This window comes from Watersipora subatra, chromosome 9, assembly GCF_963576615.1.
Source record: "Watersipora subatra chromosome 9, tzWatSuba1.1, whole genome shotgun sequence".
Taxonomy (NCBI): Eukaryota; Metazoa; Bryozoa; class Gymnolaemata; order Cheilostomatida; family Watersiporidae; genus Watersipora; species Watersipora subatra.
Genome location: NC_088716.1, coordinates 50,434,530 through 50,456,592, shown reverse-complemented (window position 1 = coordinate 50,456,592; position 22,063 = coordinate 50,434,530). Strand labels below are relative to the sequence as shown.

Genomic DNA, 22,063 nt, shown 5'->3' with positions numbered 1-22,063 from the left:
AATCATCCATTCAGAGTTATTTAAATTCATCGCTTCAACATACAATACACGGTACTATAGATTATGAACCCCAAATTTTTGAGATGAAATAGAGGGGTGTGTAGTGCAGCATTACCTCATTCGTAGCTAAGTCCAGGTTGAGCACGCAGTGTATGTAGTGTTTCTTCCAGCTGCCATATTCAGTACTAGTAGGTCTGTAGGGAAGGTACCAGCCAAACCTCGCACACTTGGGTCTCCACAGACAATCCTGAGGAACAAATGACTCTTGACACTAAGAAAGTCACTAACAACCCCAAATGCAATGACACTCTAAATGAGCTGTTTCTTAATACATTAATTTAGTTTGAGACAGAATATTCTTTATAAAACTGCACTAGCCAAGTTTGAAGGAAGGATAAATCACCTTCCTATTGGATAACAAATTTTTTTTTTTCAAGCAAGTGATATCAGTGACAGTCGCAATCCTGAAGTTATCTCCTTGAAACAAGTATTTCGTTGCTTGGCGTCAACTCAAAATAGTCTTAGCACCAGCTTAACAATAAATAAGTTAGCCTGAGTTCGGGATCAATAATTTAAAAAAAGCATGCAGTTGTGTATTAAAGCAATGTGTATAGGCTTAATTTTAACTATCAGTATGCATTAAAAACAAATGTTAATTCTGAAATAATCAGTAGCGAATAAGATATCATGAAATATGCGTATTTAGAAAACACTAGTACAGAAGAGTAAAATAATTATTTAGATAGAGATGAGACCTAATCATTACTATACTGAAATATGTGTCCATTCATCCGAAGCCACAGTTAGATATTGGTGAAAAAGATTGCACTGTACAGGTTTCGAACACACAACAACGGGGTTCACCTCCCAGCACGCTACCACCTGCCCCAATCATTCACTTTCCATGATTTTAGAATTATTGTACACATACTTATTTTCTGTGCTTTCATGGCACACATGACGATCTCTCACAGCCCACGAGACTGTCAGGGGTACTAGTGACTATTACACAATACTCTATTATATTTATAATAATAACTAATGAATAATTAACACTATTATATTTATAATAATAATGAATTCACTTACTATTGCATGCTAATTTGGAACTTATGTAATTTGAGTAAAAATAGTGATTCTAAGACCAGAATTAGAAGACCAGGTATTTTCAGCCTACGCACTGTAATATGGTTAAACAATGACTGACTGTTATGAAGCTTACCCTAGGACACTTATATTTCGCTAGTATTTAGTTTCGTGAGTAGCATACAGAGTAAAATTTCACTGCAACTTAATTTCGCAGCTCTGATGAGTGCGAAAATATAGTGATGTGAAAATAAATGCAGTGAAACAAACATCATTAGATTCCTCAGGTCCAGTTCAGTGGTACGAAATATTTTTCAATTTGGGACTACTGTACTTTTCAGACTATAAAACGCACCTCTATATAAGCTGCATCTGCTTTATTTTCCAATAAACGATAATAAAACAATACATAAGCCGCACCTTTGTATAGGCCGCAGAACTAAGGACTGTGCTTTTTAACGTGGCAGCAACTTTGCCGTTTAAAATGGAACAGTGCAGAATGGCACAGTTTCGTATTATCCGACGCTTTTTAACTTAGTGCCTAACGGGACAGTACCGTGAGGCATTGTTTCGTATTTTCTTTCACCGCTAGAAGCGCACTAATTGGATATTCCCGTTAGTGCGCCCTAGCGGTGAAAGAAAAAGCTACAGATTAGCAGCACCCTTTTATAAGCCGCATGGCTCAAATCATCAGAAAAAAGTACGGTAGTTTTTATTTGTGAACCGCAGGTAGAAATGTGTATGCGAGATCAATAATGCAATTTGATCGCTTGCTGCCATTTGTTTCCTGGACTATCAATGACGTCAAGGTCCCTGCCGCAGTGACCTATGTGGTACCAATATTAGAATTCAAGTATTTATAGCACGCGGTGGCCATGGCTCCGGGTTGTTATTGCTTTTGGTTGGTAATAAAATTCATCAACACAATAATTATTATTCAATTTTATGACTTTCCCTACCAGACTGTCATCCTCATCAGTTACAAATTCAATGACTAAACTAATATCATCATCTTCCTAATTTGTCTAGGCTTTTCCAAAAAAACTTATTATCTTAATTTGTTTTGCCATGCTGCTCAGTCGGTGTATTAGCTATAATGAGTTTAGCAAAAATTGCCCAATGAGCCAACCACACACGGAACTTGCCTGCATTTCTAATATGAGGATTTTGTTGTGAATATCAATTAACAAAGCCATTTAATTTCGCGTTTTCGCTCGTTCGTTATGATAGTTTAGTTTTGCTCATGAAATTTTCATGAGAGGATGTTGCCGCAAAAATGCGAAAGTTAGATGCGGCGAATACATAAGTGTCCTAGGGTAGACTATATGAAAGTATTAAAAATAATTAGCTTTAGATCCATGAGACATGGAAATTGGCAGATGGACAGACTCGCTAAGAGATGAATGATCAATATAAAGCTAAAATCAAATAGCGAAAAATAAATACTTTCAAGAATTGCTACCTAAATTTCCACAGTATCAAAAATAGTAATTATCTAAAACATGCTTCCTGGACCATTTGAGTTTAGCATCTTTGCGCGTGACAAACAACATGTTACAACCTAATTACCTGCTCGGCGATGAACTTCCACGCCCATGAGACTTGAGAAGCTCGTGACAGCGTCTTCGCGTCCAGCATGGAGAATATGTAAAGCGTAAGAAATCGCGGCAGCACTGTTGTGGGATCAACTCTCGTCAGCACAGCTTTAGCCTGTATCAAACGAATAACGGCAGCTGATGCCTAGTACATTTGCTTAAACGCCATTACTGTCTAGTGGTCTGAATGAATACAGACAAGGGTGGTTGTTTCTGCATAAAATATTTTTCTATCTCACTAAGTTTGGAACTCTTCTTTCCTCAGAGTGACATAACTTCTTTCTGAAATTCTAGGTTACAAGGCTATCAGCTAGTTGAGAGCTGAAGTTTACTAGTTTATGTCGGTTTAAGTAGGAGGAACTTGACACCACGACTCTATGAAACCTGACACCATGACTCTATGGAACTTGAACCATGACTCTATGGAACTTGACACTATGACTCTATGGAACTTGACACCATGACTCTATGGAACTTGAGCAATGACTCTATGGAATGTGACACTATGACTCCATAGATATCTGAACAAATACAAGTGAATATTTTAGCTGATGAATGGGGAAATCAACAAATAAGTTTGCAAACAGCAAGAAACTAAACAAGTGAGCGTGTCAAAATGATACGCAAGAAATACAAACCAAACAATCACTAGCTACCAGCAAATCCTATGATAACACATCAACCAATAAAAACATCGGTTACAAGCCACATGCATGGGTCTGGTATCTCATTACTTTATAAGTCATCAGTCAAGCAAAAGAGCTGAAGCTAATATGCAAGCAAACCATCTGCAATCAGTCTTTAGAGGCATGAGGAGACCACTCCACAAAGACCTTATGAGAGCCTAGTATGTGCTCCAGCACTATTAGTTGCATGCAATCACTCAACCAAACTGACTAAGGAAACCAAACTAAAAGCTATTGAAACGAACCTTAAAAATTGATTGTATGATTTTACGAGGTGAATGCTCAACGTTGCTCGGGTAATAAAAAAGTTTTTGCCTAGAAAATTTATTTTTAATCAGCATATACAACATCTACAACTTTAACGTGTAAATGGAGGTATTTGTTTTTGTTATTTGTGTCCGGCCAACGCATAACTTGAATATTTGAAACCTCGAGGCATAGCTAAAACAGATTGTTGGAAAACATCGCTTACTTCTTATGCTACAAATGCTACTTTAAAATAGCTTATAAACAGTGGCAGGTAATATAGTTGACATCGGCTAAGTTTCTTTACCCAATAAATTTGAGTAACTTAGGCTAGTAACTTGAGCTAATATTTTAATCTTCATCATAATATCAGCTGTGTCTGTCCAAAGCCTGCTAAGACCGTTAGAGAAAAATTCCACCTCCCAGGAATCGAACCCATACTTTAGAATAGATGTATGTGAAGCCAAGTGCACTACCACTAAGCCATGCAACCACTTGCCATGCTTTGCAATAATTGTGCATACAACCATCACACATTATGATCTTTCACGGCGCACTAGACTACTAAAACATGCGTATTTTAACCAATCGCTACTAACTGGACATACGAATGATGACAGACAGACAAACACTTGATTTTGTATATATAGATGCAAACTTCATCATTTCCAAAACACAAATTGAAAATAAATGTATAAACGTTGGACTTTAAATGCATGCATCTAATAAGCCTGAAACACAAGATAACTCATATTGGACTCTCCAATGAAGAGGGTGCCATGTTGGAGAGGAAGGAGTAATGGCCTCAGATTATTGGGAGCAATTGATAAGAAGCACTGAAACCAGCCATACCATACGTTACCTCTAGGGCTATGTATAAATCCTCAGTAGGACACATAGCACATATTTTGTTTTCCTGTATTATTGCATCAAAAAGAAATTAAGGCATCCATTTTAAACATGATTTCCACTAATTCAGGCCAACACTGATATACAGTACAATGCTTAGCCCTGCAAGGCTACATATACATAGACATGATACTAGACCAACTTGTTATGAATTCCAAAAGCTTTCTGAAGTCAGAAGTCAACGCAACAAAAGCATATCACAATACAACTAGAATTACCCAATAAAGAATAGAGCTGCAATATCTTTGGTTAACACCCAAACACACACAGCCTAGATCAACATTCTCATACCTCTTGGCCCACACTATCCTTAGCTGGGGAAAAAAATGACACAGCAACAACGCTAGCCATATTCAACTGTCAACTCAAATTGGTTTAGTATATCACAGGGCTAGGAGATGGACACCAGACAGAGATCAAGGAGATAGGCTCACTAAACAAGTGATGTTGTCATAAAGATTGGTCTGTCAAGGCAGTAGCAGCAGATCCAAACAGTTAGACGAGAGCAAGTGTACTTACTTTATGATGTTGCAGAATATGCAGCTAATGAGATGGTTGAAAGGCAATCAGCATCAGATATAAGACATGAAGGAAAACACAGAACGATACTGTATTGTGAACAGGGTTCAATTGGGTTTACACCCAATAAGGCACCAGGCCTCATTGGGTATAAAAATTGCATGCGTACATTAGCAAACTATATAAACACAAAACAGCCTGGAATATAATGGAAAAGGTTCATTCACTGATATCCAATCAATTCTGAAGGATATCTATTACACTTGAATGTATATGGACTCTAGCACAGCCCTTCTACACTCATTTCCAGTTTCAACCCCTACGACTGACGATTGCGATCTCGCACCCCCTTTGTTTAGAATGAAATAAAACGCTGAAAACATAATAAAAAATAGACATTCGGAATAGACAAAAATAATGTTATTGAAAGGTCATTCCAAGAAAGGTCCAACGTTTTCAGACAGCAGCAACGTATAAAAACCTCACAATATGATCTTTGACTTTTTCCTGCCTCTTCTCCGCTATTATCTTATTGAACCATGATTCTTTGATGGTAAGTGAAATGCGCAAATTATTTTCAGGATTGATGTCGTTATGATATTTATTTTTGATATATAGAAGAGATGAACATCCGCATTCACATAGGCAAGTTGTTGCAACGACAATTACACTTTCTTCATTTTACAATTGATTCTCGCACCCCGCGAACAACGGCTTTTTTTCTTCGGGTTGTGAGCATACCAATCGAAAAGCCCTGTTTTAGCGTGTAATAACATCATCAAATACTGAAGTACTTAATGTAAACATGGTATGGGTAAAGCTTTAACATTCTGAAGCATACAACACTAAATAAACCTGTATTTTACCGTTTGTAACAGAAGCACCATTAGAATTCTTAAAAAGAAATTTGCTAGAGCATCAGTACAAGAGGCAAACATGAGTACTGCAACGACAATGGAGTTTCTCAGGGTACTGCCATATCTCCGAGACATAACTCACTTTTTTGCTAGTAATTACCATTGTTACACAAGGCATAAATTTGAGGAATTGTCTCACCTCGAACCAGTTATGAGTGAACAGCAGCTGCGACTTTCCACACTTCTTTAGAATCACATCAAGGAAGCGTTTCCTCTGGGAGTCAGTCCAAAGGTCAAACTAAAGGTGATATAATGATAGGCTCAGCAGATTGCAGTGCAGAGACCATGAAGCAAGAGGATAAAAGTAATTAGTCAATCAATAATATAGAGTTATTGATTAGTTACGCAAAAAGTTGGCTGCTGATTATTTACAGCCAACATGACTTTGAACAACTGTATCATCGACCTTATTAAACCATCAGATTATTACTAACTGAATCCCTAGTCATTACCTGTCTGACTACCTAATAAAGTGTCTACTGTACTAGCTATTACCTGATAGAGTGTCTACTGTACTAGCTATTACCTGATAAAGTGACCACTGTCATAGCTATTACATCCCTAATGTACTATTTGTTGTACAATAAAGAGACTTATAGACTTTAGAGCATACTCACCCAATGAGTGATCAACTCGCGTCTTTCCAAGAATATCTACAACCAAGGAGGAGTATCACACATACTGGGTTTAACATATGTTAATAATAAGGTCTGAGGGAAGTTAGTTCTTTGTCGACTAATAAAACACATTAATGTAGCATATCATAAAAACTAGCGAGGTAAAGCCTAACAAATGTTAGGTTTTCAATACTTGGACTTTTTTGCTATTAAAAATGATATGAAAAACCTTTAAAAACAGTATGAGAATGGTTTTCAAACCATGAGACTACTAAACAAATCTCAGCAGCAAATAACTTAGCTTCTATTTTGATAGAAAAATCTTTAGTTTAAATTCAGATGATGAATTGAGAAATACTTAGGAATAATAATAGTAATAATAATAAGAGAATACCATTTTGAGGCCTTCTAACCTTAAGAATAATTTGATAGAGAAATTCGGATGAGAAATTGAGAAATAGTTTTGTTAGTGCTTTTCTAGTAAAATGCAGTAACAAACTTAGGTGGAACGTTCTTTGAGTATTATTCACTAACATGCCCATCCAATATGGATGATATACTGATAAAAAACGTGATAGGAACTTGAGACCTGATCATTTGAAGGTTTGTGGTTGACAGGAGTCCATGCTGAGTTATGTGTCATGAACTTCTTTGTTGTAAACTGCTCTGAAGATTTGTTAGTAAACCGAGTCGGGCTTTTTCCAAGTACTTTTGAGTCGTCGTCAGTGATATCAAGCCTCTTCATCTTAGATTTTGTACTCAGATATGAACTCATGTTTCGGCTCCTAGAACTATCAGTTTAGATTCAGTATGTTGATGTCGTGGTTCATTCCAAACTAAAGATCAAGAAAAAGGCATTAGCCAGGAAGCTTTGTTTGGTCATAGTGAGATTAAAACAACATGTATTTACGAATGACTTACACATAAATATATTAAATGCTCCAATCGCCGCAATGTAACCATTCCTTGATTTACTAACTTATCAATCATGATAAGACAAATATAGTTTTTTCTTTCTGAATACAAAGTTACTTATTAATTACTTATGTACTTAAAGTAAGAACATCGACATCCTCATGACAATTCAGAAAATTGAATCTATAAAAATCATTGGATAAGAAATGGATATCAATTAGTATGGTTATCCATGGGTTCATGATGAGAACCCGCATGTATAGTCAACCATGAGTACTTCATGGGTATCATAAGCATGGTCATCTCTGAGTTCACTTCATGGGAATCATGAGCATGGTTATTCATGGGTATACTTCATGGGTATCATGAGCATGGTTACCCCTCAGTATACTTCATGGGTATCATGAGCATGGTTATCCATGGATATACTTCATGGGTATCATGAGCATGGTTATCCATGGATATACTTCATGGGTATCATGAGCATGGTTACCCCTGGGTACACTTCATAGGTATCATGAGCATGGTTACCCCTCGGTATACTTCATGGGTATCATGAGCATGGCTATCCATGCATACTTCATCAGTATGCGTAAGTATGGTTATCCTAGGTTCCCATTGTGTACCCATGCTATACTCATCTACATATGTTTCATGGGTATCAATGAGTACAGTTGTCCATAGGTACTTGTTAGGTATCTATGAAAATCAGTACCGAAGATGACACCATTCGGATTTTCAGGCGAACCAGTAGAAGAGCAAACAAGACCTGCACAGGCACGAGATATGAAGATTAAGATGGCTTGACAAGTAAATTATTATACTAAATATTGTTGAACAGTAAAAATATTCCGATAAAGCGTTGCCCCCTAGAAAATGCAACAACCAGTCCAACTGCAGAGATTGGCTGAGCATTTAATAAATCTGGAACAAAAATTGTAGCTTATTTGTGCTCAAAGTTGATCATTACCAGAAAGAGTATCATACCGCATTACCTCTCAACTTCCGCTCTAAAAGATTGACCTCACTTCTCCATTGCTATTAGATTTCAAAGCCATAAGTCTCGTGTGGATATGAGTTCAATTTTTTCAAGATTGAACTGTTTTGATTTCAAACATTGAGATTTTAACTGTATATTACATGATGGTTACCCTAATGTTCTTAGCAACCAATAAGTTTATTTCCTACAGTGTAGCTATTATCCTTGTGTTATTGACATACATGCATAAACATTGGAAATATATGGCAGAACTTCCAGGTCTTTTGCTGCCCTACAGAACTCTGGTAACTGCAAGAACTAGTAACTTTATTTGATGTCTAACTAGATAAAATCAATCCCTGAGAATATGAGAATGTTTTTCTGATTCTGTAAGACTTCACCCAAGTATCAATGCAACAGCAATGCAATTGAAAACTACCATAGTTAAATCTGGCCTATTGAGCAAACGACCACTGACAGACATTATGAAATGTTATGATGAACCAAATTTTCAAATAATCAATCGATTAATATACACAAAGGCAATAGCATTTGATGTAAAATAAAATACTACACAACATTGAAACACTAAAGGAAAACCACGTATGGAAAAAGCCTACAGTATTCACCAACAACATCTACATAATGCAACCTGGTTTCATCTGTCTGCTAGATTTATAGCTAGCCACATGCAAACATTCCTTTTAAAGCTCACAAGACAACAGCTGAAAAAGTTCATACAAAGCTTAAAAGGACAGGTTATTTTCAAAATCAAATCTACAGTAAAAAATATGAAGGATTCTCTAAGCTGAACATAGAGAAAAAATACTGTATAAAACTGTAGCTGCAAAAAAATACCAAGAAAAGACCTTAAACCCAAACAAAAAGAAGTCTTAATGTTAGAGGTCTGTATTAATAAAAAGGTTGCATAAAAAAGATGAGACCCAGATAAGGCTCAAATGTCTGAACCATGAATTAGTAAATAATCAGGTTTTACCAGATCAGAAAATGCACACAATACGTTCACCATAGATAATTGCTTCAGCAACATATTTTACAAAACTTGTTATCCAGGCATCAATATATTTTACCTAAAGAGAATAATAGAAGGGTTGGGATCTGCTAAGGTATACTGGAATTGTATAAAGTAACTAAGTATCAAGTACATATTATAGTAATTAAGTGTCAACCAGCCTGATGACACTCCTCCACAAGCAGTGCTTGGTTGATATGCATGTAGCAACCCAATACTTCAAGGACAGCAAAGCTTCACTGTGACTATAGAAACTCGAAATATAGTAGCATAAGAATACCTGTAAGCTGACACGTCTTTTTAAACAGAGCTCATTTGCACTGCAAAATTCCTTTACAATAGTTCAGTGCAGGTTTATGAATGTGCAGTATGATGCAATTAGAGAGCAAACAGCCACGAATAATCGATAAATCAATGATCACGTTTATTAGTTAATAATGAACAGGGTTGAAAAAATTAGAGTTCATTTTTTATTTAAATAGATTTTTTCGATGTTAATGAATTTTTTTATAAATTTGATTTTTTCACCAATTTTTGCCGATGTAAATTGTCTGTCTGGTGCATTGCATATCAGAACGCTGGCGAACCCACTACTCAGTATCGGTGACTTACATATTTTAATTAAAATAATTCTTATATTTTTAGGATTAAAAAGTCATATAAAATTACAAGGTTCATGATCTATGCTTGGATATCAGACAAACTGGTGAATTCATGTTGAATTAGTGAAGTACAGCTACTAGCCGTTCTAAACAAAGTGCGCATGAGAGCCAACATAAAAAGGCAGTGAAGGAAAAATGTACCAGTTACAGTAGCTATCTCATAATTAATCCTGCTTTGAGGTTTACTAGATAAACTCATAAGTCCTAACTTCAAAGGTTCTTCTTTAGCATTGTACTACACATGTAGCCAATTATCTCTACCGCAGTTGCTAATTCAAGACAGAGGAGTGTTTACAGATTTGTTACACACGCATCAGAACAAGATTGTTTGGCAAGAAACATTGGTTTTTGCAAATAGGCCTATATGAAATAAAAAAAATCATAATCCTATCTCAGAATTTAAATCAACAATTTAAATCATTTGATTTTTGTGCCAACCCTGTGTATGAAGTTGTCATTTGTGTAAATTAATTTAATTTTTACTGACTAACAACAGCTTATCACGAATTTTCCTAGAGCTACAATGAGCTATAGGCTATAATGCTGGGATGAAATACATAGCGCGATATCGCTTAGATTGCGAATAAAAAATAACATAATTAGTTGTGTGTACAATGTTTACACCAAACTAACCGCAGTGGCCTCTTGCAAAAACATTCAAATTGAAAATCTCATATCTTGCATTTATGTAACCATACAATAGATTCAAACTATTACTACCTCATCCTACAACTACTTATTCATACCATTGTTTTAGCGTTGTAATTTTAATTACCACAGATCCAGTAGCAAATTTTCAGCCTTTCTTGATGCCCTACTAACTCTCATGCTAACATAACTGCCATTATTACCAGTGAGTAGAACATCCAAATCCAAAGGGTATGACAAAGAAACTGTTGTAGCTACTAGCAAACAAACAATTGTAACAAAAAGTAAAGCAAATTTCTAGTTGAGCGACGTTCTACCCCTTACGAAGATCAACACTGGCTTAGGTTTGAAAGCGTAAATAAACTGAAAAAGTACTAAAGAACAATGTTAAACGAATTCTTCTGCTTTTTTCTGTAAGCATTGAACAGGCTCAAGTGTGTTTTGACATATGTGATGATAATTCTAAAATCCAAGTGAGCAATTCGGATTTCCATCGCCGGCACTTCAGCAAATTGATAAGCGTAGCTAGTCACATGCACAAGCGCAATTTATCAAATATAATCAGCATGTTCATAAACTAATGTCTAGGTCATTAAATACGTGCATTTCCTGTACGTACTTTAGTCAACGGTGGCGTTTTTGACATTCATTGTTGCAGCCTGTGCAAAAGACCTGAAGGAGCTGTAGCCTGTTGAGTAGGTTACCTTGAACTCTCCGCTAAAGTTGTTTTTACATCATTCGAACTAGCGCGAGTCGCCAAGCACGTTTGTACATCGATAAAACGGTGCGATACAGGCTTTCGAGTAACGAATTTCAAAGCTATGTAACCTGAGAAACGCTATAGTCTGAGATACCACTAACTCAATCTTTAGTAGTAAGACAACTTCAAGCGTTGTGAATAGAGATCCCGTTTTTGTCCCAACGAGATGATTGTAATGTTATAACAGACCTTTGAAGATGTAATGAACGACCCAAACAGGCAAATGAATACTTTATTGCATACATTGGCAAAACATGAATATAATTTATAATCTTAACACATCAAAATATGGTCAGGATATCAAAATCTACAAATGAGGAGGAACAAGAATTTGCACGAGAATGACCTTTCACATTTCAGACACTTACAGTGCAATATGTTTTAAATATAACTATACTTCAAGTTAAAATGCAAATCTTATATTTTAGGTTTGGCTGTTGAATATATAGATGATTCATCCTCTTGAAGTTCATGTAAGTCATCATCTATATCATAAGTCGCAATGCGTATGCGGCTACATTTAGGAACAAAAACCTCCTCATTACATTCGTAATCGTATTCTTTACTTGTTTCTGCATCATCATCTTTGCTTGTTCCTCTGAATACAACACACGTGACCAAAGCTGATAGAATGACAATAGGTGGCAGCGTGAAGAGAATGACAGCTAATGACAGGTGTGGAAGAAGTTCTGCCGTGATAAGCAAAGGTCTCCCTGGGATATCCTTTTGCACATAGCAATCAAGTGTTTGATTTAATGCATATTCTTTGTTCACTTCAGCTTGTGTGTACTCCTGTTGTTTCTCCAACTCTGGACAGGTTATGGGCACTATCATGCAGTGAGAATTAGTCTAAAATGGCGACAACAGACAATTTAGTTTAACTAAAGGAATACGTCTTACTTGAACCTAAGTCTATGTTTTTTTATTTGTCATGATTCAATGAAAAGACCTGAATTAGTCTCAATTCTGTATGAACATGTCAACACATCAGTGTTTATGCATACTGAGTTTGGGTATGTCAGAAGGATAAGAGCTATCAACAAAATCTAAGCTCATATCGCATTACAGCACTACAAATGTGAGGAAAACAACTATCAAAGCGATGATGGCGTCATGCCATAATAGATAAATAAATAAACTCTCTTTCTGACACATTATGGTAAGACACTAGTGAACTTTAAGATTATCACTCTCCATAAACTGTAAAGAAACTATGTAACCTATTACTTTATTGAATGTTGCAGGTAATCTGATACTGATATAGCATTTTGTACAACATAAACAGAGAAACAGTAAATTCATGTAAACTTATCAGGAAAACTAATACTGTCTGAATGCTAGTGAATCTGTAAAGTGACCCAAAGCCAACTTCTTAGGTGTAGATGATAAAGTAATAACCTACAGATAAAGATAAGACAAAAGATAAAGATAAACGATAAAAGATAAACAATGAGCAATTCGTAATTTTTATCTGATTTTGTAAACTAAACAAAAATAAGTGCAGGCTGGAAAAATTTAGGTGATATATTAGCCCTCTACATATGAGTGCCCCAACATGCGAGAAACTCGAGATACGAGCTAACTTTCTAACAAGTTTCTTAGTTGAGATATGAGTAATCTTTGAGATATGGGCATATGTGGTTCGATGACTACTACACTATATGACCAGTATGCGAGAGGTCCTTTTCCTCAAATCAGTTTAAAAAAAGCTTTTAAATGGTTGGCTAAAAGTTAAAGCGAAAGCGAAGCAAAAATGCTTAGTTGGAAACTGATGCTAAAAACATATGACAATAAATATAAAGTAAGTTTAGTACAAGATGAAAACTTTGCTTCAAGTGTGTGTCTAGTAAGCTAAATTGAAGTTAATGTCAAAGTTCCTATTACGTAGGGTCACAAAGGTACCAAATGTGTTGCTGTCAAGTCTCCCTCAGACAGCCGTTTTGCACAACATCTTTCTTGAAGGTGAAAACTTACAGTAGTGTACATAGTGATGTTACATTCTATTGCAGATCAGAACAACTGAGTAGCAATTGCATTTATGGAATTACAAAAATTAAAAATGCATTTTTCAACCATAATATCCGGTTTAGGTGGTGTTGTCATAGTATGGTAACGGATTAATTTGTATTTAGTTATTTTATATAGGAAACAGAGTTTTGAGATGCGAGTAAATGGACTTACGAGCTCAGTCCCAGAATGCATTAAGCTCATATGTCGAGATATGACTGTATTTGGGTGGTGGAGTACAAACACAGTTAAGTTCACAAGTACAGACACCAGGCTACAAGGCAAGTCAGTTTGTTTTATAATGACCCTAATCTATGCTCAGACACCAGACAGACAGACAGACAGGCAGACAGACAAATCGATCAGTTTACGTTGAGTTAAGATTATTGTTTAAAAGGGCCAACACATTTGTCTTCTTTTCTCTTTTTATTTTCTTTACTCCAAAGAGATAACCAATGAGGGGAAGAAACAGCCCTGCTGTCTTATACTAGTTAAAATTCTTACTTTTGAGGGTGTTCTTACCAGATTGCCTCGAACAAGATTTTCAAATTTTGTCAGAGAGCTGAGAAAAGGAAATGAGTACTCTGTACCAAGCTAGTTTCTTATTGGATTGTCCTCATTTCCTGGCTCTAATTTAAGGTGTGTATAGAATTTATTTACGTTTCTATGACAACACATTGATTCCTAGGTTATAATGAGTATATGAAACAAAGAATAGTACTTGTAGCAAATATATCTATATGAAAACAAATACATAAAATATTGTCTTCTAGTTCTAGCTGCTCAAGTTCAACACCAAATTTATGCTTCAGGTTTCTTAAAAAAGCCTGTTTTTCAAAAACTAAAGAAATACAAATGTGGTTAAACATCAAAATAACGCTAATGTACTTGTTGGATCTCCAGATCAGGCATGTAAAGTCGGCCAGAGTGTGAAGATACATGCAATCAATAAATAACTTACGGCATATCGAGCGATGAGCTCCCGTGGGTTCCAATAATTGACATAGCCAGCTCTTTGAAAATCTTCCTCAACCAACTTGTAATGAACAGAAACACTTGGGCAGGGCATATGGTTGAGTCTCCTACACACAACTCCTAGCCAGATCTCACAACAAGATGTCTAAAATTCAGACAGAGGGGAATTATGATTCGTGTTGACAATATTAATGAAAGTATCGTCATTGCAGGTCATAATAATAGGGAAAATTTCTATACACTATAGATCACCCAGGTAGTCCTGCTGGAACCTAGTAGATTGCTATGTAATTACTGTTACTAGTAAGTTACTGTTACTATTAAGTTACTGTTACTAGCGAGTTACTGTTACTAAGTACTTACTGTTACTAGTAAGTTATTGTTACTAGGTAATTACTGTTACTAGCAAGTTACTGTTACTAGTAAGTTACTGTTACTAGTAAGTTACTGTTACTAGGTACTTACTGTTACTAGTAAGTTACTGTTACTAGTTATTTACTGTTACTAGTAAGTTACTTGTAGCCTGAAGTTACTAGTACTAGTCTGACTATACACCAGTAAGATTGTTTGACTGCCTTATTCAGGGTTTAAAACATTCACATTAGTAAAACAAGTCAAAGAAAGGCCAAAAGGCAAATATCCTTGAAATTCAACAAATAATATTTACGTAAATTGCATCTAAATTGAGGAGTTTGAGTTGGTTGAGGGCAAGAAGCTGACAGGTTGCTTGAACATTGCCTTAGTATATGATAGCAAATATCTATTGTAATTGCCATGCAATGAGAAGCCTATGAATCTCTTATTGCTTCAAAAGCTTTTTAAAATTGGCGCTATGCAAACTTTCATAACATCTCCAAATTTTGTTTTTCTACCAAACTCTCATAACACTCTTTCCAGCCTGTATCAGTGTTTAACCACAGTTCATAACGTTTTCTCAGTTTTTGCACTATCTCTCAAAGTATATGCCGAGTCTGATAGTAATGAGAATCTTTTAAACTTTTTGGTAGACAGCCTCTTATTCGCTTGTGAAGTTTGTAACAGTTTCTCATGATCTCTCACAGTTTCTCATGATCTCACATGATCTCTCATGATCTACCACAGTTTCGCATAATCTCTTATGATTTCTCATGGTCTCACATGGTCTCTTACAGTCTCTCATGATCTCTTATGATCTTGCATAATCTCCTACAGTTTCACATGATCTCTCATGATCTTTCATAGTCTCACATGTTCTCTCATGGTATCCCAGTGTTTCACGCAATCTTTCATGATCTCACATGATCTGTCACAGTGTCTTACAGCCTCACATGATCTCATTTGATCTCATATGATACCTCATAATCTCACATGGTTTCCCACAGCCTCACGAAGTATCCTGCTCCAATGGTAGCCAACACAATCGACAAGCCATATTTTCTGACATGCCAATAAGAAGTTACAAATAAAATCAATTACATTTTTAATAGAACTTTTGCTATCAACTATTTCAGCAGGGAACATGCTGCCAGGTAGGGAATGATATCTTACCTCTAGCCACAAATGAGGTGCACTCTATAGAATGCCAGAGAAATTAGAAAGCAATAAAGATTGCTATAAAAACCAGGATTATAATAAATTTGTGTTTAGAACAGCATCATGAACACAGGTTGCCACCTTTTCAATCTCCACATTTTGTTCTTTGTAACTGTCATTATTCATTATTATTAGTATTATTCATCGACCTAGACAAGCCTTCAATAAGACTTGCTGAGAAACTCTTACATAATCTTAAAAAGCTGTATTTGATTGTTTGCCTAAATTTGTTTAAGAGGAAATTTTTAATAACAAGTCGGTTGTCATCAATAGGCCGTTATAAAGTCAGTTACCTATTTGCAATGTCTAAAAAAAAAGTGTTGCGTAACAAGCAAACTTTTAAAGCACACCAGGCAGCAAGGCAGTTAGACACGCGAGTTGAATGACTTATTTGTCTGGAGAAAAAAGACTATTTACAAAACAGCTGAGAAGCTATGATAGTCATCTGCATTGGCTATTAATCACTGCATTTTAATGACCCAGCATTATTCAGGTATTCAAAATCTTGTTTATTCAAATAAAAACTTTGGAAACTTTGAGTTAAATTACCATGAAGGCTTTTCAAATATCGTACTCTGAATCTGGTTCATTTAAGTTAATACATATATTTATTTAGGCTGAGTATAGAAAGGTAATCTATAAATATAATTCTCAAAGTTTGTCGTTCAGTGTGACCAGCTATAGCTATTACAATCTAAAAATGGCAGATTCGCTTCGCGCTGGATTTGATCTCAAAACCTCCTATTTCACCAGGCGATAACCTAACCAATTAAGCTACACTAGATGCAATCAATTAATTAGGCGATAGATATGAGTCATCAAATCGGTTAAAATATGCATAGCACTCTGCGTTACCCGCAACGCAACGTCACTAGACCTTGCTCTCATGGCTTTTAGTAGCAGAGTTAGCAATATGAATAGTAGCTTACTCAAATTAGCCATTGGCAATGTGCCAGGCTGAGGGGAAATGGCAGGCAGCTACATTACTTGCCACTTTTTACAAGCTGCTTTTAATACCCGTGCAACACCAAGCATTCTGCTAGTTTGTTATAAAACAGATCAACTTAAGTAGCTAGTCTATAAGCTTTAGGCGAACAGTTGTGCATTCCAGTGAGTCAGCGTTGTTCAGATATTTGAGATTCTCTCATTCCAGCAAAACAGAATTCATTTGAATATTGCTTTAGTACCTGGATAATCAAATCTTGTAAGGAACATAAGAGCCAATAAAAACATCTATGTGAATGAAAATGATGCTGAATATGTAATAGTACGGCCAGCTGAAAATAGATGGAAAAAATAATTATACATATATTTACTGAACAAGGATTCAATTTGACAAAAGTTGATTACACCTATGTAAATATTTTAATATGCTAACAAAGTTACTCCAATATTTTGATACAAAATTTGAGCAAAAGAGAAAAATAACTGTATTAATAAGTTATTGACTCTATTCGACATTATCATTGTTTTGTAGAAATACACTAGGCTCTCTACGTGGCCTCTCGGGGGCATTGATATGGTAAACAAGTATTTTTCATAACCAAACAAATCTACTCCTGCGTTAAACATTCCAAAATAAGTCTGTTTCTATGGAAATGTACATTGAACATTTAATAAAAAAGAGTCTATCCAGATAACAATGCGCAGATAACATTAACTTATGTAAAAGCAGTGTAGGATCACAGATTCGTAACTGATTTTGTGAAACGACTCGTCGACTCTGAGAAAGGTCATTTGACCATAATTAGAAAGTTGAAGGACACGGCAAAAATGTTATCAGTTTTTAATATTAAGAAGAGTTCCCCAGAGTAATAGAGATAAAGGACTTCAATAAATTGTTACCCAGTTCTAAAGAATAGAAATGATCATTCAGTGACTTGCTTAAATTCAATTTGTTTTCTAATTTTGAAAGAAATATCTCTTAATTTACTGCGAATGAAATACTTCAGTTTTATCGTTAGTAGCAGGGTTACCATAAGTATCTGTTTACAGTCAATAAATTACTAACTACACAGTCAGTTCACAATAAAAACTCTTTCATTCAACTTTCTAATCCACGTTATAGATAAAGAACAAAAAACTTTTTTCCGATACTCATAGTTTTACTTTCTTATTTTTTATTTCTTCTTTCACAGTGAAATTAGCTTTGAACAGCATTGACAGGTGATAATAAAGAGTCAAATTAGCTTTGAACAGCATTGACAGGTGATAATAAAGAGTGAAATTAGCTTTGAACAGCATTGACAGGTGATAATAAAGAGTCAAATTAGCTTTGAACAGCATTGACAGGTGATAATAAAGAGTCAAATTAGCTTTGAACAGCATTGACAGGTGATAATAAAGAGTCAAATTAGCTTTGAACAGCATTGACAGGTGATAATAAAGAGTGAAATTAGCTTTGAACAGCATTGACAGGTGATAATAAAGAGTCAAATTAGCTTTGAACAGCATTGACAGGTGATAATAAAGAGTCAAATTAGCTTTGAACAGCATTGACAGGTGATAATAAAGAGTGAAATTAGCTTTGAACAGCATTGACAGGTGATAATAAAGAGTGAAATTAGCTTTGAACAGCATTGACAGGTGATAATAAAGAGTGAAATTAGCTTTGAACAGCATTGACAGGTGATAATAAAAAGTGAAATTAGCTTTGAACAGCATTGACAGGTGATAATAAAGAGTCAAATTAGCTTTGAACAGCATTGACAGGTGATAATAAAGAGTCAAATTAGCTTTGAACAGCATTGACAGGTGATAATAAAGAGTCAAATTAGCTTTGAACAGCATTGACAGGTGATAATAAAGAGTCAAATTAGCTTTGAACAGCATTGACAGGTGATAATAAAGAGTGAAATTAGCTTTGAACAGCATTGACAGGTGATAATAAAGAGTCAAATTAGCTTTGAACAGCATTGACAGGTGATAATAAAGAGTGAAATTAGCTTTGAACAGCATTGACAGGTGATAATAAAAAGTCAAATTAGCTTTGAACAGCATTGACAGGTGATAATAAAGAGTCAAATTAGCTTTGAACAGCATTGACAGGTGATAATAAAGAGTGAAATTAGCTTTGAACAGCATTGACAAGTGATAATAAAGAGTGAAATTAGCTTTGAACAGCATTGACAGGTGATAATAAAGAGTCAAATTAGCTTTGAACAGCATTGACAGGTGATAATAAAGAGTGAAATTAGCTTTGAACAGCATTGACAGGTGATAATAAAGAGTCAAATTAGCTTTGAACAGCATTGACAGGTGATAATAAAAAGTCAAATTAGCTTTGAACAGCATTGACAGGTGATAATAAAGAGTCAAATTAGCTTTGAACAGCATTGACAGGTGATAATAAAGAGTCAAATTAGCTTTGAACAGCATTGACAGGTGATAATAAAGAGTGAAATTAGCTTTGAACAGCATTGACAGGTGATAATAAAGAGTCAAATTAGCTTTGAACAGCATTGACAGGTGATAATAAAGAGTCAAATTAGCTTTGAACAGCATTGACAGGTGATAATAAAAAGTCAAATTAGCTTTGAACAGCATTGACAGGTGATAATAAAAAGTGAAATTAGCTTTGAACAGCATTGACAGGTGATAATAAAGAGTGAAATTAGCTTTGAACAGCATTGACAGGTGATAATAAAGAGTGAAATTAGCTTTGAACAGCATTGACAGGTGATAATAAAGAGTCAAATTAGCTTTGAACAGCATTGACAGGTGATAATAAAGAGTCAAATTAGCTTTGAACAGCATTGACAGGTGATAATAAAGAGTCAAATTAGCTTTGAACAGCATTGACAGGTGATAATAAAGAGTCAAATTAGCTTTGAACAGCATTGACAAGTGATAATAAAGAGTGAAATTAGCTTTGAACAGCATTGACAGGTGATAATAAAGAGTCAAATTAGCTTTGAACAGCATTGACAGGTGATAATAAAGAGTGAAATTAGCTTTGAACAGCATTGACAGGTGATAATAAAGTTCATATCTAACATATTTATTACTGATATAACATGAAATACATAACTGATTTAATACATAATACATAACTGATTTAGATACCCCAAAAATGGTTCCATGCCGTCATATGGGTTAGTGGGTAGGCATGCAAAATGCGTTGATGGTTTTTAATATAATTTTTGATTAAAAGCAATGCTGAGAAAAAACAAATCTAAATTTAGCAAGATGATAAATTTGTTACTTTTTATATTCAAAAGCTATTAATGTGTTTTTGCTTTTTGTCTTTTGGTCTAATTTGCTTTGAGTGAGAAAAATGAAAATAAAGTTCATATCTATCTATTTATTGATCTGGTCCTGTTATCGATTTCAAAATTGTTAGAGTTCTAGCCATTGTAGTTATGGATAGTCACATGAACAGCCAGAGGAATAAATTAATGTGTAGTTGCTGCAAGTTTTTTCTACAAGCAGAAGATAAGATTTAACCTTCTCTTTACTTAGCTTGGTGTTAGTTATTTCCATCTGACTGATATACCCCAGAACTCCTATTCATCTACTTTCCTACCTGCTTCAGAGTCTTACTCTTGTGTCCAAGGAAGTCTATGTAACAATATTCCGCCTTCCGCATACGAGAAACTTGGAATGTGTACTTGGCTTGTTCAGAGTAGAGGATGAGAAGAGTTGCAAAGAGAATTGTTGTTGCTATAGCAACCGATCCTGGTACGCATCTCGCTCTTGAAGGTTTCATTCTCTCTCCTTTACTCCTTGCGCTGTCTCTGAGAGTTCGGCACCGACTAATAAGCGGGTGAAATATTTGTTGACATCTTGCTGATGGCATCTTGAACGGAATCCCTCGACGAGGCGTTGCGTCAGGAGCTTTATCCCACCATGCCCTAGAGCAGCTGATGTTGTAGCAGTGATGTAGTATGATTCTCAACTTATACGTATCTCTGATATTGGTTGCTCTTCTAGGCACTCTGGTGTTTTGCAACTCACTTTCACAGATCAGAGCTTTATCTAGAAGAAAGTCTTATTGATTAATTTAGGCAGCGGAGACAGCGATCCTAGTGTCAGCTACCGTGCAAAGAACTCTTTGCTTTAAATTGGCAAGTTTTTCATTAACGTTATGATGCTTCTTATCTTTTGTTAGAACTTTCTAGAACTATCTTCATTGTCTTTTGTATAATGACAGTGAAGTAAAATATCAGTCTTCAATAGCAAACAAATACACCTGTGATGTCTAAGCTATATCGAAGTCTTATTAATTTAATAAAAGCTGAAAGAGATCATTTAGTGCTCTGAATACTAGTTGCTAATATTCCACTCTAACAACTTATAGATTTTAATCAGATCAATGCAATTAGAAGTCTCGCAGCCAAGTCTTTGGCTGATATCTGATTTACTCCTCATGTTTTTCTGTTGACTCACTGAGTCATTCCAATTCAACAAAACCACTACAAACTTTTGTAAGGTTGCTGGTTAGTCAGCTGAAACAGAAAATCTGCAAATCAGCGTTAAAATTTTGATATTTAGCTTTTGTTAACACGAATACTTATGCAATCGGTAAACTTAACTATAACGCAAAAAGTTATACAAAGATTTATTAAATTTCAGTTATGGACAGTTCATATTTTATTACAAAAATAAGTATATGAACAATGCATAAAATCTACCCAAAAAACTGGCAGTGTTCACTATAAACTTGATGTTACAGTGGTTCACCAACCCTATCAATATATAATTTGTCTTCGTTTGTCTGTTTGTTTTTTTTTTATAGAAATTTTTAATTAATCAGTCTCTCTGAAAATTTGGCTGTGGTTTCCTTTGATACTTCTCCAAGTCTGAGGCTCAAAAATATTTTGGGATACCATTCAAAAGAGCTGTCATGCCCAAGATAGAGGTTTTTTGAATGAGAATGACGCTTACTATGATTTCGTAACAAAATGACAAAAAATGTTGGCCAATTTGACATTTGAA

General features: G+C 35.2%; 2 protein-coding genes across 2 annotated transcripts in view; both read right to left on the bottom strand.

Annotated features, from left to right (window-relative positions):
* Nucleotides 1–7,283, bottom strand: part of LOC137403872 (epithelial cell-transforming sequence 2 oncogene-like) — a 32,826-nt gene extending 25,543 nt beyond the window's left edge. The window contains exons 1-5 of the mRNA XM_068089968.1: nucleotides 7,165–7,283; nucleotides 6,576–6,611; nucleotides 6,098–6,196; nucleotides 2,656–2,796; nucleotides 116–247 (exon numbers count right to left, since the gene is read on the bottom strand). Of these exons, the coding sequence (XP_067946069.1) occupies nucleotides 116–247; nucleotides 2,656–2,796; nucleotides 6,098–6,196; nucleotides 6,576–6,611; nucleotides 7,165–7,218 (462 nt within the window). The 5' untranslated portion in view covers nucleotides 7,219–7,283. The remainder of the gene's footprint in view (nucleotides 1–115; nucleotides 248–2,655; nucleotides 2,797–6,097; nucleotides 6,197–6,575; nucleotides 6,612–7,164) is intronic.
* A 4,706-nt stretch (nucleotides 7,284–11,989) lies between these two features.
* LOC137405177 (uncharacterized) lies at nucleotides 11,990–20,924 on the bottom strand. Its single transcript, XM_068091405.1, has 3 exons — nucleotides 20,652–20,924; nucleotides 14,541–14,699; nucleotides 11,990–12,421 (listed from the first exon to the last, which is right to left on the bottom strand). The coding sequence occupies exons 1-3, from the start codon at nucleotides 20,922–20,924 to the stop codon at nucleotides 11,990–11,992; spliced, it is 864 nt and encodes a 287-aa protein (XP_067947506.1).
* Between the last annotated feature and the right edge of the window lie 1,139 nt (nucleotides 20,925–22,063).